The 17077-nt window shown below is 37.4% G+C and overlaps 1 protein-coding gene and 1 pseudogene across 1 annotated transcript; both read left to right on the top strand.

Moving 5' to 3' along the window:
• The first annotated feature begins 1152 nt into the window (after positions 1-1152).
• On the top strand, positions 1153-3920 carry LOC116172715 (annotated as a pseudogene).
• A 1219-nt stretch (positions 3921-5139) lies between these two features.
• LOC116165444 lies at positions 5140-6122 on the top strand. Its single transcript, XM_031479900.1, has 3 exons — positions 5140-5180; positions 5262-5364; positions 5418-6122. Exons 1-3 carry the CDS (start codon positions 5140-5142, stop codon positions 5976-5978), a joined length of 705 nt encoding a protein of 234 aa, XP_031335760.1. The 3' UTR covers positions 5979-6122.
• Positions 6123-17077: the final 10955 nt, after the last annotated feature.

The raw sequence follows: 17077 nt of genomic DNA, 5'->3' as shown, positions 1-17077 counted from the left end.
GCCTTTCATGTTGAGTAGAAATCATGCAAATGGAGCCAACCCGATCAATTTGTTAGTCTTGTCATCCGAAAATGGCATTACTCGAACCGATAGTAATAGATCGTACCATTTTGCTTGGATAAAAAATCTCTCTCGCCTATTGTCGTCGCAACTATCAAATAGGGAGCATTCCAAATTTTTCTGTCACATATGCTTAAATCATTTCTCTTCGAAGCACATACTGGAAAAGCATACCGTCCGCTGCCATCAAATAAATAAATGTGCACTAAGATTGCCCGTTGAATCTGAAAAAATTGTGCAGTTTTCTCACTATTCGAATAAGGAAAAAGTACCGTTTGTGATTTATGCTGATATAGAAAGCATTTTGGTAAAGTGTGACAATTCTTGCGGTGTGGGGAAAAACACTAACCCATTTCAAAAGCATATTCCTCATAGCATTGCGTTTTATTTCAAGTGTGCTTATGACGATTCACTCTCTAAGTTTTTTTTGTATCGGGGCCCGGATTGTGTAAAATGGTTTATTAGTCAGTTGCGTACCATTGCTATGTGGGCAAATACAAATATTAACAACCCTTTGCCGATGGAAAAATTGAGTGCAGCTCAGCAGAATGATTTCGAGAACGCCACTCATTGCCACATATGTGAAAAGCCGTTTTTGGAAAATGAGATTCGTTGTCGCGATCACTCAGCGCCGGATTTAGGTATACGCACGTGCGTAGGGCGCAAAACTTTTGTGGGCGCAAAATTTTGTTACTTATAACGCCGGTATCACGACAAGCTTCCAATTTGGATCTTCGTCACGAGTGTCGGAGTGTTGAGTGCGCACGAGCACGTTACAAGGGGAAGGGAGAGGAAACGACGCATTATAAAACGAAAACAACTAGAACTACGCATGATCCAACTTGCCACTGATGACTGACTGTTGCCAGCTTGCCACACCACAGTTGAGTTCATTCATCGCACATCGCGGCCTGTAGCCTGTAGTGTAGGCGCCTGATGCTGTGTCTCGTGTCGTGTCTGTCATACAGTACAAGCTGTAACACACAAACAGTGACAGAGTAGTAGCAGTAGGGAATTATTTATCAGTTGAACTGCTAAACAAATTATGATTCTTTTCTCGCTGTTTTTGAATGTAATGTAAGTTTTGGTAGTTTCAGTAAGACATCAGATCAGTGCTAATGCTAAACAATTTAGTCAAATTGAGTTTTGTAGTGACGATTTTCATTTTGATTTTCCTTCAGGTTGAAGCATTTATGAACAATTGGTGAAAATGGACAAACGATTGAAACGAATGAGTGGAGCGGCTGGCAGAAAAGCAAGAAAAGAGAAAGAAGAGAAAGAAGAAGCTGTGTTGAAGAAAGTTCGAAGAATGGAGACATTTTATAAACCAATAGAAAAACCTGAATCTGATACAACAGGTAATGTTAGTTCAGTACTACTGTCTACATCGCTCGAATTGCCAAGTACTTCTGCTGCCACAATACCATCACCATCAGCCACTGTAGTTTTAAAACATCAGCTTCAGCCTGAAGTTGATCAACTTGAACGAGAAGAGCTGCAAGGAAATATTCTTGACAGGGGAGATCAGCGAGATGAATTAGAAAAGTCGTCTTGTGCAGTTAGTAACGATCCAGCAGAATGGGTCATCAATGATGCTACAATTGATTATCTGATCTCCAGAGGTAGTATCGATCAGAATTTAAATGCTGATTTTCCCGAAACAAAAAAATTTTTTCCAACCCAGAAAAAATTCAGAAGCCTAACTAGGAATATGTTCTTGCGTGAACTTCAGAATGGTGAAAAACAAGTAGGAAAATATTTGATATACTCACCTAGCAAAAAATCAGTATATTGTATACCTTGTCGACTATTTAATGGCACTTCTGTCTTGGCTACAAGTGATGGCTGATTGGTCCAATGCACATCCTGTATTTTCTCATCATGACAATTCTCCAGAGCATTATAAATGTGGAAAACTTCTTTTTGAAAGATCTCGCGTTGCTAGTAGAATTGACAATCAACTTTATGAGCAAATTGAGCAGGAAATCAGTTACTGGAGAAATGTCTTGAAGCGAGTTGTGGCAGTTGTTAAAAAACTAAGCTCACGTTGCCTTCCTTTTAGAGGATCAGAAGAAAAATTTGGGAGCGTTCACAATGGAAATTATATGATGTGCTTAGAGTTAATAGCTGAGTTTGATCCTTTTTTAGCCAAACATATTACAGAGTGTGGAAATCCAGGCAGTGGAAGAACTTCATATCTTTCTTCTCAAATATGTAACGAATTTATTTCATTAATGTCGAAAAAAGTTACTGAGGTCATAACTCATGAAGTGAAGAAAAGCAAATATTTTTCAATAATTGTCGACTCAACACCAGATATAAGTCATACTGACCAACTTTCAGTAATTTTGAAGTATGTCAAAAATGTTCCTGTTGAAAGATTTATTCGATTTCTACCAAATGTCGGTCATAAGGCCAAAGAAATGGCGGATGCTGTGATTCTAATTCTGGAATCAATGGAGTTGGACATAAAAAATTGCGTTGGACAATCATATGATAATGCCACCAACATGTCCGGCATTTATTCTGGCCTGCAAGCTATAATTCTCGAGTTGTGTGGTCTGGCTGAGTATGTACCTTGTTCTGGACATTCATTGAATCTTGTGGGAGCAGCTGCAGCTGAATGTAATTTAATAGCAGTCAAGTTCTTCATGACTCTCAATCATTTGTTCACATTTTTCAGCGCATCTACAGCTAGGTGGGAAATACTGACAGGGATGTTACAACCAGGTCAGAAAGTGCTGAAAAGAGTGGATGGCACACGATGGTCAAGTCGGCATTTTGCGTGTAGTAGCTTATATGGAAATCGAGAAGCAGTTTTAGCAGCATTGACGCGCATTCAAGCTGACCAATCACAGAAGGCCACAGTTCGTTGTGAAGTTATGGGACTAATTAAGCAACTTGGCCAGTTTCAATTTGTTTTCATGAATATTTTCTGGAATATAATTTTAGAAAGATTCCATAAAACGAGCAAAAAATTACAAGAAGTTGAATGAGATCTTCAGGTAGCTGTGGTTCTCTATGAATCTCTAGTGAACTTTGTTGCTGCCTTGCGATCCGAAGCCAAATTTGAGGATTTTTTTCATGAAGCGAAAAATATTTTGGGAAGCAGTCTTGAACCCACAACTGAGACACGGACAGTAACAAGACGACGAGCTGCTGACGAAAGTGCTTCAAAAGAAGATGAAACAGTTTTGACGGGTAAAGAGAAGCTGCGAGTTGACTATTTGGAAATATTGGATAATATTGCTAACGAAATGCAGAAAAGACATGTAGCCTATAAGAATGCAACTGATAAATTCAATTTCTTGTTCCATCTACATAACTTGGAACCAAATGATGTAGAGAGAGAAGCAAGGAAATTACTTGAGCATTACAAAGATCATATCGACGAGAATTTTGTGATGGAATGTGTCCATTATAGAGAATTTTTTAATTGCCTAGAAAATCCCGAAAAAAAATGGACGATCCACGAAATGTTCGCAACTTTTAAAGAAAAAGACATGCAAGATGTTTTTCCGAATATAGATATAATTTTTCGAATTTTCTTATCTAAAGCTATAACAAATTGTTCGGCCGAAAGGTCCTTTTCCTTGCTAAAAAGACTATTGAGTTGGCTGCGGTCGAGTTTGGCAGACGAGAATTTGAACGACTTGAGTGTTCTTGCCATTAATCACGACATAACAAATAATATTGATTTCGAGGAACTAATATGTGAATTTGCACATGTGAAAGCCCGTAGGAAAATGTTCTGAGGCTGATGAGTTCTTGTTAACTTCATTAGATCATTACCTATTTTTGTTTCCATTATTTATTCTTTTACTATATTTTGTTGTGTTCTTGAAATAATAAAGTTCTTAACGTGAAAACCGAGTTAATTGTGCTAATGTGGGGGGGGGGGGGCATTTGGACCAACATAAAGGGCGCAAATTATTTGAGCGCATAGGGCGCACAAAACCTAAATCCGGCGCTGCCTCACATTTATTAAATTTGAAATAACAGACAATATTAGATTAGATTAGAAATGTAGGACCTTTAGCAACTCGCTACTGGATTCATTTGTTTACGTTGTTTTACAGCAGCGATGACATTCGCCCTAATGTGAAATTTTTATCATCTGTCCAAATCAAAATTTGTCGGATGATAGCTGATGCCTGTAAATTTAGCTTAACATCTATAAGCTGAGTACATCTAAATCTTTGCAAACCTTTTTGTTGCTGCAAACAATTGGAAGCTATTATGGAGAAATTGAAATTTAATAATATAGACTTCTGCGATAAATAAATTACCATTCATTTAGGGCAAAATCGTTGCCCCGAAAACATGAAGAACCTCGATTATTTCGTCCGTTCCGTTGAATAGTGTAAAATGTCGCAAATTTTAACCGCGTTCTGTAATGACTGTAATTAAGTTAGTATCGCTGGCAGCGTTTAGAAAGATTTGTCCCAATAAATACAATGTCCTTCACCTTCAATGCCGCATCGTTTTTCTCTCGTTGTCAATGATCCATAACGGGAAACATAATCAATGAAGAAAGTATCTTAACGTCGAAGACCTGTTATAAATGTAAGTTTCCTGCCGAAACTAGAAAACAGCAACTGTGCCAAATTCCAAGCGATTTTAATCTCGCGAGAGCAAAATGTGTAACTTTCGTTTGCCGATTCCATCACACGTAACAATGTGAAGAAGCTCGGATATAATGTTTCGTAACGCACAATGAATTTGAATATTTCACCGGAAAAAGTGCGCGTTTCCGTAATCATAAAGATGGGACAATTTCGATATAATAATTACCGTGAACGGAGTGAATGTGACCTTCACCATGAGAGAAAGAGTTGCCTTCATTTTTATCGGAAATTAAATTGTAGCAGCTAGAACTCCTTTCTCCGCATCCCGACGAAAGTGACAGTGCTCCGAAAGTTCCTAAATAAAATATTGACCAAAAATGTCACGGAAATACCTTAATAATTTATGTAGCCGCACAAAAAAAGTGACAGCTGCTTCCCGAAATTAGATTTATTCGTGCATGCAGACTTTGGAGTAATCGTTGCAACGCTTGGATTAGGTAAATTAGAAGGTATGGTCATGGACAAAACCGTAATTAAGTTCAGTGAACTGGCGTAAATGTATGCTCTCTTTTTAACTGGATGATGTGCCTTTTTATTAATTTTATTGTATACTAATATCAGTCCTTTCACTAGGCCCCACCTAGAGCATCCTATAAAAGCCGCCGGATTTCTGATGATCATCACAGTTTTCAGTTCTCTTCTCGTTGAGCTCAAGTACCACAAAATGCATTTCTTCGTAAGTATGATCAGTTGTGAAGTGTAATATGAGGTAACGTGTACGTTTTGCAGGTGGTTGTAATGGTCGTGGGTTTTTCCTGTGCCGTTAATGCCGGTTTCGCCAGTCATGATGCTGGAGGTTACGGCGGCGGAGACTTTGGAGGACATGGCGGCGGCTTTGCCAGTGGCAGTGGATTGGATTTAGGAGGACACGGTGGAGACATTGGCGGTGGCGGATTTGAGGAACACCATCACGGGGGGCACTTGGAAACAAAAACTGTTGAGGTTACGAAACCGGTGCATGTACCAGTCATTAAGAAAATTGGCATTCCGGTGCCGCATCCAGTTGGAGTTCCGGTACCGCAAGTCATAAAGGTTCCGGTTCCCCAACCTTACCCTGTACATATACCGGTTCCACAGCCGATTGCAGTTCCTATCTACAAATTAGTGCCGCAAGAAATCGAGAAAAAGGTTCCCATTACTATTGAAAAACCAGTCCCGTATCCAGTGGAAAAGCCCTACAAAATTGAAATCGAGAAACATCATCCAGTTCACATCGCCAAACCATACCCCGTTCATGTACCGGTCTACAAACACGTGTACCACCACGTCCCTAAACACGGATGGCAATAAATGCCGCAATTTGTGATTGACTGTACTTCCATCGCCATCATATTTCATTCATTAATTTCATCTTGTTGTTATTGTTGTTGTTGATTGTATACTTTTGTTGTTTTCATCGTTTTTATGTATAATATAAAGAAAGTGGAATATTAACTTTTGCTTTACTTTCACTAATATCACATTTCTCTTGACACAGTTGCTCAAGCGAGTTTAGCTAATCTACACGGTCAATTATAGACACATGCACTGTCCAACTTTCGAAATTTAGAAAACGGGCGCTTATTAGCTTAATCAATTCATCTACCAAAGAACAGATAAATAAAATAGCGATGGTGTATCACTTATAAACGTTTATCAATGTTTTGACAGTCCCGTAGTAGGTTTATTAAACTCCATTGAGATTTAAAATGGATTGCGGATTGCATTTCAAGTCTAAATTGAAGCCATAGTCGTCGCTTACTTTTTCCTTTAACGGAAACGGTAAATAGAATTATATCGTTTTTCTGTAGTAATAACGAGCAGGTAATATAAAATATAAATACACATCCGCAAGCATGAAGTACAAAACCACAAATAGAAGTAATCGACCGAAAGGCTGGTATATTATAAAAGAAATGAAACACATGCAAGGCTCGCAATTTGCTGCTTCGGTATTTATCTTGAATAACTTGAATGCATCTTATACTTCAAGATCACAGACCGAGATAGTACCTGCATAATATAATAAGCGTTTAACTTTGTTTATAAAAACGTGAAATATCTATTAATTACAAAGAAAGTAGACCGAAGTAATTAATAATTGCAATGAAAACCATTGCAAATGAGTCATCGTCACGGCGCGGAAAATGATATAGTTCTTGCAGACGAATGTTGTAATGCAATAAAAGCCAAGAGTGAGTTAGTGGTCATAAGACGAGAGTGAGTTAATATTGCAAAAAGCGCAATTCCTTGCAATGTGACACGCGCTATAAAAAGGTGTGAAATACGCTACAAGATCCTGCGGAGGACCTCGCGACGTCAGCATCGCGCTGTGACAAATTTATGACGTCTCCGTTGATTTACGAAGAGTTCTACAAAAACCAACGTATTTATTAGTTTAACCTGAGCTTTTATATGGGGGTTATTTATATTATTTGCGGTCATATATTTACGCTTATTGAACTAGTTTGAAATATTTTCATACTGTAACACGCGGCGCTTAGAAACGTTATGAAAATCTGACACTTAGGTATTTAGTTTATTGGTGTCTGCTCCATATAATAAACGACTAATAAATTAAACCATAGCGTATTCCTTTATACCCCCATCCGTCTTATAATTTTTTGGCATTTCGTCTTGATAATAATAACCATTAACTTTCCACCGTTTAAGGATTCCGAATTAAAAAAATTCACTGATTTCACAATCCATGCAACCATCGGAGACATTGGAAATGATAACCGTATAACGCCATATATGTAAAACACAAATAACCCTTATTCACCCGGAATAACTTGCTCCACTCGCTCGCAAGTTCGCTCGTGTCGCAAACGTGAACATTCTGAATAATAAGCGGCGTAACATGCTCGTAATATTATCAAAAGAGGTGTGCATTTAAGGTTCGGACAGACGGACTTTATCGGAAATCCTTAAATGGGGTTTATTTTTTTCAGTGTCGTTAGGGCTGCATAGTTTTGGATATTGGATTTTACAGAGTATTCCCATTAGAAAGTCAGTTTCGAAGACATCTTATTAATGCCAAATTTTTAGAAATCGGTTCTTAATCAGTGCGTGTTAATTGGTTAATCGCCTGAGAAAGTTATCAGCGCCAGTCTGACGAGCGGTAATACGATCTTAATGTGTTTTACGTGACCACAACAGTTCAATCAGGATAACGCAGAATGATATCGCGCAGCGTCGTGAGAATCGGTAGGTTGCAGTTTTGAAAACGGTCGTGGGTTTGATTGATGGCGCTCACGCGCGCGGCATTCTTTGAGGGAACGAATCAGATTAGCTCATGATTAAAGATGGCCAACTTACCCAATAAAAAAGGGTAAGTTAGGCCTGAACTAGGGGATTTCGTTTTGGACCACCAGTTTAAAAAAAAGTAATTGATTTTCAAGCATTAAAAGTTAAGTAGCCAGCTGAAAAGTTTTTCGTGTGGCTGACGTTTTTCATTTGTGCAAATATTCCGCGAAGTTCACAATAGCAAATCAGTAAAAAAACCGGAAACGAGTTAAGTAGCCCCCAAATTAATTTTAAAAAAACCCTCCGTTGGGATGCTCACTCAGTGTCATATAAAAACAGATCGGGAGAAATTTAGTACTTCAAAAATTAGAGTGCCAGTTTAAACAATTAAAAAATTTTCCATTTTAAAAGTTTCAATTAAACCAGTTAGGGTGTGACCTTGCAGTGAACTATTATAGTTGAAAATTCTGTAGGTAACTTCCCACTAAGTTTATTCTTTATCTTTAGCTCAATTTCGCTATGCTATGAATAAAGATAGATATAAAGCTGGTAATGATGCGAGCCGTTGGAACCATCTGTGTAATATAAGCCCAAATTACTAATTACAAGGATTAATAAATGATCATTATGTTGCAATTTAAATTATTATATAAATACCTGTTTTCCCAATATTGTATCTAATGAAATTGGGCAAGGTCAATCAATAAAATATCAGAGCAATTCGACATGACCAGTAAGTATATCTTACAAATATTTAAACAGAAAAAGTCAGCATTGAAATTGTGTGTTTTTATCTGTAATATGAGTAGGTACTCTAAAACAGTAAATATCACACGCCACTGGATCAACACAACTTCCTTTATGCATTGTACAGTGGAACATTCAATTATTCGACGTCCATACGCTCATAAACACTTCGCTCATACATCGGGAGTCTAGAGTGTGGTTCCAAAGGCGCGCATCAATCATCATTACTAGCTTTATATCTATCTTTATTCATGGCATAACGGTATTGAGATAAACAATAAACTTGGTGGGAGGTTACACTATTTTCCCCCGATTCCTTTTTTAGATGATACGAACTATAATAGAATATATAACTCTTGCCAAGAAAGATTGCCGGTCACAGCACACCTTGCGTCAATTTACAATTTATGTTTTTTTTAAGATGCGAGCGACTTCCGGAATAGGATCGTGCCAATGTTGAGCGAAAAGACTTTTCGTTCAACATTGGCACGATCCTATCCCGGAAGTCGCTCACATCTTTACAAAAACACAGATTGTAGACCGGGATCCGGTCTTCTGTGACCGGAAATCTTTCCTGGCGAGAGGTTTACCATATTGCATAAGGAAAGTTTAGTCGAAAAAAGACAGTAAAAGTAGACGTTTCAATGGCGAAGAGTAAGAAGCGGTAATCGGAAAATCTATTTAAAGAAAATTCAATAGTAGTGTTTCCGGAAATCCAGTTTCGATTATACAGTGCGTCTCAAAAAGTTTTATACAAATGGAGAAAAAGGTTTACATTTCATAAGCAAAGTATTCTTGATGAAACTTTCTGCATGACTTTGTAGATCAGCACATTTTTAAAGCATTGACGGGAATTCAGGGAAAATTAAAATCATCGTTTGGAGTGAGCACATACTGATGTAGCATTGGACATTTGTTAACAGTTATTACTTAGATATTCCAAAGCACTACACTACAAGTCATGCAGAGCCCATCAAGAATTCGTTTGTTTACGAAATGTGTATCCTTTTTCTTTATTATTTTTGTATAAAACTTTTTGAGGCAAACTCATACTCTCTAGCTTTAAGGCGTCATCCCTTCAAGAAGTGCCGTCCCGATTGCACCAAGAAATAGTATCAAATCCTGAAAACCGTATAAGTAAGGTAAAGTATTTGATTTGTGTAAAAATACTGATCAGTTCTTTTGCGTTATTTTTATTTCTGTTGTAATTTGGTTCTCTTCTTTGCCTGATTCGTTCAACATTGACAGAGACCTATTCCGGAAGTCGCTCGGATCTTATTGACTGTGGCCATGGAAGCCTCCGCTGTGACATTAATCATTTAGGTTAACACCAGAGGATTCCAGTTCTGCAAAAACAGACGAGAACAATCCAGATTTTTTTAATTTTAAGCGTGTTTCGGCCACACTCCATTAGGAGATAGCGCCAATGCACTCGAACTACGTTACCTACGCGCACCTGTACCGCCCTTAACAACTGACCCCCCGCACGCTACCAGAAGCTACTGGCAGAGGCCGCAAGATCCTTTCTCGAAAAAAAAATGCATTAGCTCTGTTTGCCTAGGGTGCGTTCAACCTGGGGCACACGGTATATATGTGTATTTGTGTGGGTAAATAAAACACTTCTTGTTAGTGCATGTATACCGAAACTCTTCTCGCTTGAGTACCACCATCAAAACAGCCTCCCCTCTCCAACAACTGGCGCCCAGCTAGTAAGACAGACATCACGACGCCACCATACAGCGGATTCTTTGCGAACTGTACCGCCAGGTTTGACGCGGCGCAAGCTTTTATGGACAACATCACGACGTACAAAGACTGCACGGCGGTTTCCGAAGAGAACGTCCTAACAGGTATGTCGATGCTATTAGAAAGAGACGCCGCAGAAACCACCCCACCAGTTACTTCGCTAGCTATTTGAGACGGAATAGGGCCCCAGCGACCCGGTCGAACTGTTCATTTTGAGAGAATGGCCGTCAACTTCTGATAATCCACCCTTATAGTTAGGCAACACACCTTTACGTCTGAAACAAAAGTATGATATGCTCTGCAGATGCCGAATACTAGGGGATTTTCGTAACGAAGCTAGGGGAAAAAAGAACGTGGCAGAAGAAAGAAAATGGAGACGCGGTTGATGGAGGGCATCGCGCTTTCCAGGGTTTTCTTGATTATTTAGTTTGTTGTGTTTTGAAGGTGTAATTACAGGTAGTAACCATTTTATTCTTTTTTGTACGAACTATTAATCATTGAATTCCTTGCCACAATTTGATATTATTTACATTTTGCTGATTTTGTATAAACTGCAATATCTAAATATGGCGTACTCCACGCTTTTGTTTTTGAATATCGTTATCTGAATCATGTTACACTGTACAGGTGATTATACCATTATTCTGTTTTAGTATTATTTCGGTATTCACGAGAAGTTGATTATCAGTGCGATGTTGCTCTGTTCGATTGATTCCTAACTATTCCTTGAGGAAAGTACCTAATGCAGTTTGATTGTTCGCTGTATCTGTTACTTTCTGATTCGTGGCGCGCTGTAGTTCTTGTGCGTTACCTATACGAAGGGGGGCTCTCTTATTTGATGTTTCGTTGTTTGTGTGTGAGTGGTTCGTTCTGTCTCCGTGGAGTAGGTAGCTAATACAGTTGGATCTTTCGCTGTATCTGTTTCCTACTCGTCTCGTGAGGATTGCAGTTCTTGGCATCTTAGCAATGCGAGATATTTAGGGGCCCTCTCATTAACATTTCCTCTATTTAAAATATGTTCTGCTTGATCGATAATCGATTTTTTTCACATGAATACCTATAGTCAGGGAGACATTTCTGAAAAGTGCATGTCTAACGGCGTTTTGTGCTACAAACTGGCAACAGGTGGTTCTAGACTAATTGGCCCCCGCTGAAACCGATGCGCCCTGTTGCCAGACCCGATTTTGGCATTTAAGCCCTTAAATCCAAGATGGCGGGCGAAATTACCGTTTTTCGGTTATTTCGAGCCCACAAGGCACGCCACTGAACGTGAAGGCTGGAGTAGAGCCACGCCATTTTGCTGTTTCGTATGTACATGCAATTTATTATTTTCCGAGTTGTGTTATCTCAATTGATTGTACATGTATTTTGATGTTTTTTTTTACTACATTGACTTATTGTTTTCCACTGCTTTTATGACGTCTAGTCGGTTTTGTGTTTATGAATTTGTTTAATTGCATTTGATTCGATTACCTGAGATTTATGATACAAATTTGAGATGTTTTATTTATGTGTACTGTCTCTTGCATTTCGTTGCTGTAGGTGATTTATTTCATGTATTTGTGTGGCCTATGCCGGGGTTTTTGTCCCGTAGAAGGTTTCCCTGGTATGGTCTTGTTGTGTGTGTAATATATTTATTTTTTCTAGTCATTTCTTACGCACAAAAGTTCTGTCTTTTATTTAATTCCCTTCCCGATTATGTCTCATTGTCCAACACATACAAGAAACGATTACACAACGTAGGAGTTCATTCGTGCCACTCATATCGAGCCGACCGCCATCCAAATTCAAAAGTGCCGCGAAACTTCCATCGTTTCGACTTGAAAGGTAGGTGGCTCTGCTCGTGGTTTTTCCCAGAGTTGCCAACGGTAAGTATAGGGTAAAGGTGGGTTCATAGCTCTCCGTTCATCCGTTGGGTTGGTCTGTCAAACGGATAATACAATTTGTTAAGGTTCATAGCAATCCGCCTACATTGTACATTTGCAACGTATAGCCATAACCTAAATTTTATTTTGTACTGTACCCTCAGTGATTTTCAGTATGTAAAAATGGTACGAAAGTAAGAGCACGTTGCTATCTGATTATTACCGTGAAGAACGAATAGGCGAACACTGTTAACGTACCAAACATAACCTCACTCTTGTTAAAAACGGACCAACGGAAACGTAAATGTTCAACTTCAACCAACTTTTCCGTCGTAAACGGACGACGTACGATTTAAAAATTTGCTGTCTTCTGATTGGCTAACGGACAAACGGAAACGTACACAGTAAAAAATATTGCGGTGTGATCGTACACACCAACGTTTAGTGATGATTTGGTGTGAAATTCTACAACAAATAGTGTTCAATTTTACACCATTTCCATATGAAAATAGGTGTAGTTAATTTTAACCAAATTGAAGTGTAGTTCAGCACTATTGAGATTAAACCACAACCATGCAAATCGCGCTTGCACCGCAAAGAGTTAAATTTCTCAAAACAGAGTGCAACAACACCATACATATAAGATTTCACTTACCATGGAGTGCATTCAACGACAAGCGTAAGCATTTATGGCAGGTTTGTTATTTTGTTGCCAGTCCAATTATTAATAGCGTGCCGTGAGAGTTAATCACTTACAGAATTTTTTACTCTTATGCTTATACCAATTAAAGAATTATCTTACCTATTGATTACTCTGCATATAGTGTGTGAATATGTTTGTTAAAATCGAGTTTAACAACAATTTGAAGTGGATTTCCGTTAACGTAGACGAGGCAACATATCAAACTTTTATTTTGCAAGGTAAGTGCATTCTGAATTATAAAAATTTTAGCACTACTGTTCTAGCATTGAACAAATTGTTTTTGTTCAATGAATGGTTGTAGATAATAACCTACCTACCTATAGTTAGATTTTATATAAGCACCTACATTTTTTTTCACACAATTGGCAGATTCAACACAATGATTAATATCTATAGGTATTGATAGTAGGTTATTGTTTCATTTTTAGCTCGGATTTACTTTTTACACGTTTAAGCGTTACTTTTGTAAAATTGGGTATTTTCCAATGAAACTCATGAGTCAAGATAGGGATAGGTATGTAAGGGTGGATAGGGTCTAGGGAAGTTGAACATAAAGGTACAGTCGACTGGGTTACTACCTATACAGACCTTTATCTTAAAAGTAATTACAAAGGAGAATTCAGTTCCACCTGCACCTGTCCGCCCTCGCAAAGTTATCTTTAGCGCGCTTCGATTAGTGGTACCATTGAGTAACTAAATCCTTTACTCAATGGTGCTACGAAGTACGTAGTTATCTTAAAAAGTACTGGCACATCAAACTTACACATCTTCACTCCATTTTAGCTATGCAAAAGTTCAATATCAATGATGTGGATCCGAATGATGTGATACTGTGTGACACATCTGGATGCCAGATTGAAAACGATGATTTTGTCGATTTCTTAAAAGGAGTAGAAAAGGGTTTTATATTTCGCATTGTAAATACTCGAATAAATACTGGTGCTGATGCCAATCCCTCTGCTCCAAGTATTTCCAGTTCCAGCTCGACGATTTCAGAGTCGACTACAATAACTTTGAGTAGTGAAGATATAGTTACTATCAACGATTTGCAAGGATTTATTGTACCAACCTCGGTACCAAGTAGTTTTGATAAAGAGGTAACTGAAAAAATAGTGCTTCTAACGACTTTATTCATGCACAAATGTCCAAGATATCCTAATGCATAATTTGTTCAATAACTTCCCTTTTTTTTCCATTTGGTGCAATATTTTTTATTGGTAGTTACCTACCTACAATAGAAACCTTAAAAAGTGTAAATTATACCCAATAGTTGCGTAAAAAAATATTTCTTCTTGTTGATATCTAATGGTCAAGCTGCATGGAAATCTCCAAATACTATACAGGGTGGTGTTTTTAAGTGGACCATTAGAAGTATCTCAGGAACGGTTTGGAATTTCGATTGAACCCATTATCTTTTTTGAATAATTGATTAAAAGGAATCATTTAAAAATATTTTCAAGATGGCCGCTTTTCCAGTTGTACCCGAACGATACCGAACTTTCTTATTTCAAACGGCACTATCTTTTCTGATGGCATTTTCAAATTTCTTATAAAAAATCATGACTTTGTCAGTATGATGGTATGTCTAACTGGCATGGTTTTGAAGTTATTTGACATTTTTTCACTGTTTCAGAGGTTCAGTAAATTAGCCATATCACTGTTGTCTGACAACTTAGGAAATAGCTTTTATTATCACCAATCGCCAGCTAAAAGTTCAGGCTATCAATTGGTCGGATTTTCAAGTGCGAATCGAAAATAATATGAATAAGAGTTCAAATAGACAATCGGTTTATCGTCAAAAACTCGATATTTTCAGTAGTAATAGCATAAGGGCATCTAATTTTTCCGAAAAAATCGAAAAAACACGCTGCTAAGTAATATTTTAACAAGAAGCATGCTGGTGGCAACAAAAATCCGAGTCGAAGACGAGGATTTTTGCAGCTGCACGAATGCATTTTGTTAACAAAATATTACTTTGCATTGTGTTTTTTCAATTTTTTACACAGCAAAAATTTGATGCCCGAATGGTATTTGACAAGACTATTTCATCAGTAATGTCAAAGGTAATGTAATTTTTGGTGACAACAGCTGTCAAGTTTTGCCGCGGGTAATCTCGAAAAAACTACTGACAGGTGCTGTCATTCGGTTTTTCCATCTAGAAACCATGTGCAATTCAAAATTGCGCGTTTGTGATTGGTCGAAAGTAAGACGAGAGAAATAGTCAAATGGAAACCATATCTTTATTATGCAGCAATGGAAAGACCATTAAAAAAACAGACAAAAAATGTATAGACGTCACCGATTCAGTTGTTTCATTTTGATTCGTGTACTGTTTTGTTGAATTTTCATAAAATGAGTAATTATGACGTCTTTATGACACTCAAATGTTCAACTGTTTTGAGTGATTTTATTGATGACATCTAGATTTATGAGGTGGATAGAATGAAGTTCTGATTTTGCTATTTGAAAATTTTTTATTTTTGACGAATAAATTGAAAACTGACCACTTTAGAAAAATTTTGCAAATACATTTTTTGTCCGCTTTTTTATGGTCTTTCCATTGATGCATAATAAAGTTTCCATTTGAAAATATCGAGTTTTTGACGATAAACCGATTGTCTACTTTGAACTCTTGTTCGCATTATTTTCGATTCGCATTTGAAAATCCGACCAATAACATTTGATAGCCTGAACTTTTAGCTGTCGATTGGTGATAAAAGCATTTTGCTAAGTTGTCAGACAACAGTGATATGGCTAATTTACGGAACCTCTGAAACACTGAAAAAATATCAAATAACTTCAAAACCATGCCAGTTAGACATACCATCATATTGACAAAGTCATTCTGATTTTTTATGAGGAATTATGAGATAGTGCCAATTGAAATAAGAAAGTTCCGGTATCGTTCGGGTACAACCCGAAAACCGGCCATCTTGAAAATATTTTAAAATGATTCCTTTTGATCGATTATTCAAAAAAGATAATGGGTCGAATCGAAATTCCAAACCGTTCCTGAGATACTTCTAATGGTCCACTTAAAAACACCACCCTGTAAATACTATTTTGCGAGCTATTTTGTTATTTAACATTATTCATTTCAGGCCTTGCAAAACTTATTAATTCGCGTAGGAGCTACACAGATTATCACAGAATATGAAACAAAGAAACTTTTAACAAGAGGAAACCGAAGATTGTTAGTGAACGTGATTGTGTTAGATATTATAGAAAAATACGGCCAACAACCTTTAAAATATATAAAGACTATGTATGCTAAAGCTATTATCGACCTCTTCCCGAATTTGAGAGATCCATGCAGCAAATATGGCTATGTCAGTTGAAATCTATGATTTTGCTTTTTGCATGCTATTGCTATCTAAATTACTTATTGTAAAAAATATAAATAACTTCCAATTTTCTTATAGGAAGCATTTTATAACCCCGACGAGCGATCTGGGTACATAGATTGGCGTTTGAGAACTGTCAGAAGATCTTCAAAAGAAAACAGGCCAGAAATACCACAGAAAAAACCAAAACTGAATGTTGAAGAGATAAACCTTGATAATTTCCAAGAGGACATTGACTATTTAAAACACACCCATCCTAAAGATCCGGACCTAATAGAGAAGTTCAAAGCGACATTTTTGGCTAGACGAAAACTTTGCAACGAGACTAACATCTTTCAAGAATTTCCTAGGTTTTTAGACACTCCTGGACTGGTTAGTATTATATATCAATATGTTTGATAAATGCCCACTGTACTAACACCCTTTGTATCTGAAATAATTCTCGATTAATTTTTTAGATATCTTTGGATTTTGGATTGCTGTATCCCAACAATGACTGCATTAATCTGGAGTTGCAAATTTTGAATATATCGGAAAAAGTTAAAAATATTTATTGCAATGAGATAAACTCCGACAATGAATACCTAAATCAATTTGACGTCACAACTAAAACTTTGTTTATGTTGATCAAGTTGTTGCCAGCTACATCCAAGGGACGCAAAAAGGCGGTGAACAGGGAATCACTGCCAGAAATTAGTAAAAGGCTTATTGTATTTAAAAAGGTAAAGAACTAAGCAACCCTTTTCTTTGTTACGC

The sequence above is a fragment of the Photinus pyralis genome, unplaced genomic scaffold (genome assembly GCF_008802855.1).
Source record: "Photinus pyralis isolate 1611_PpyrPB1 unplaced genomic scaffold, Ppyr1.3 Ppyr1.4_LG1, whole genome shotgun sequence".
NCBI classification, from domain to species: domain Eukaryota; kingdom Metazoa; phylum Arthropoda; class Insecta; order Coleoptera; family Lampyridae; genus Photinus; species Photinus pyralis.
The sequence above is the reverse complement of the archived record's forward strand: the minus strand, read 5'-3'. Positions and strand labels throughout refer to the sequence as shown.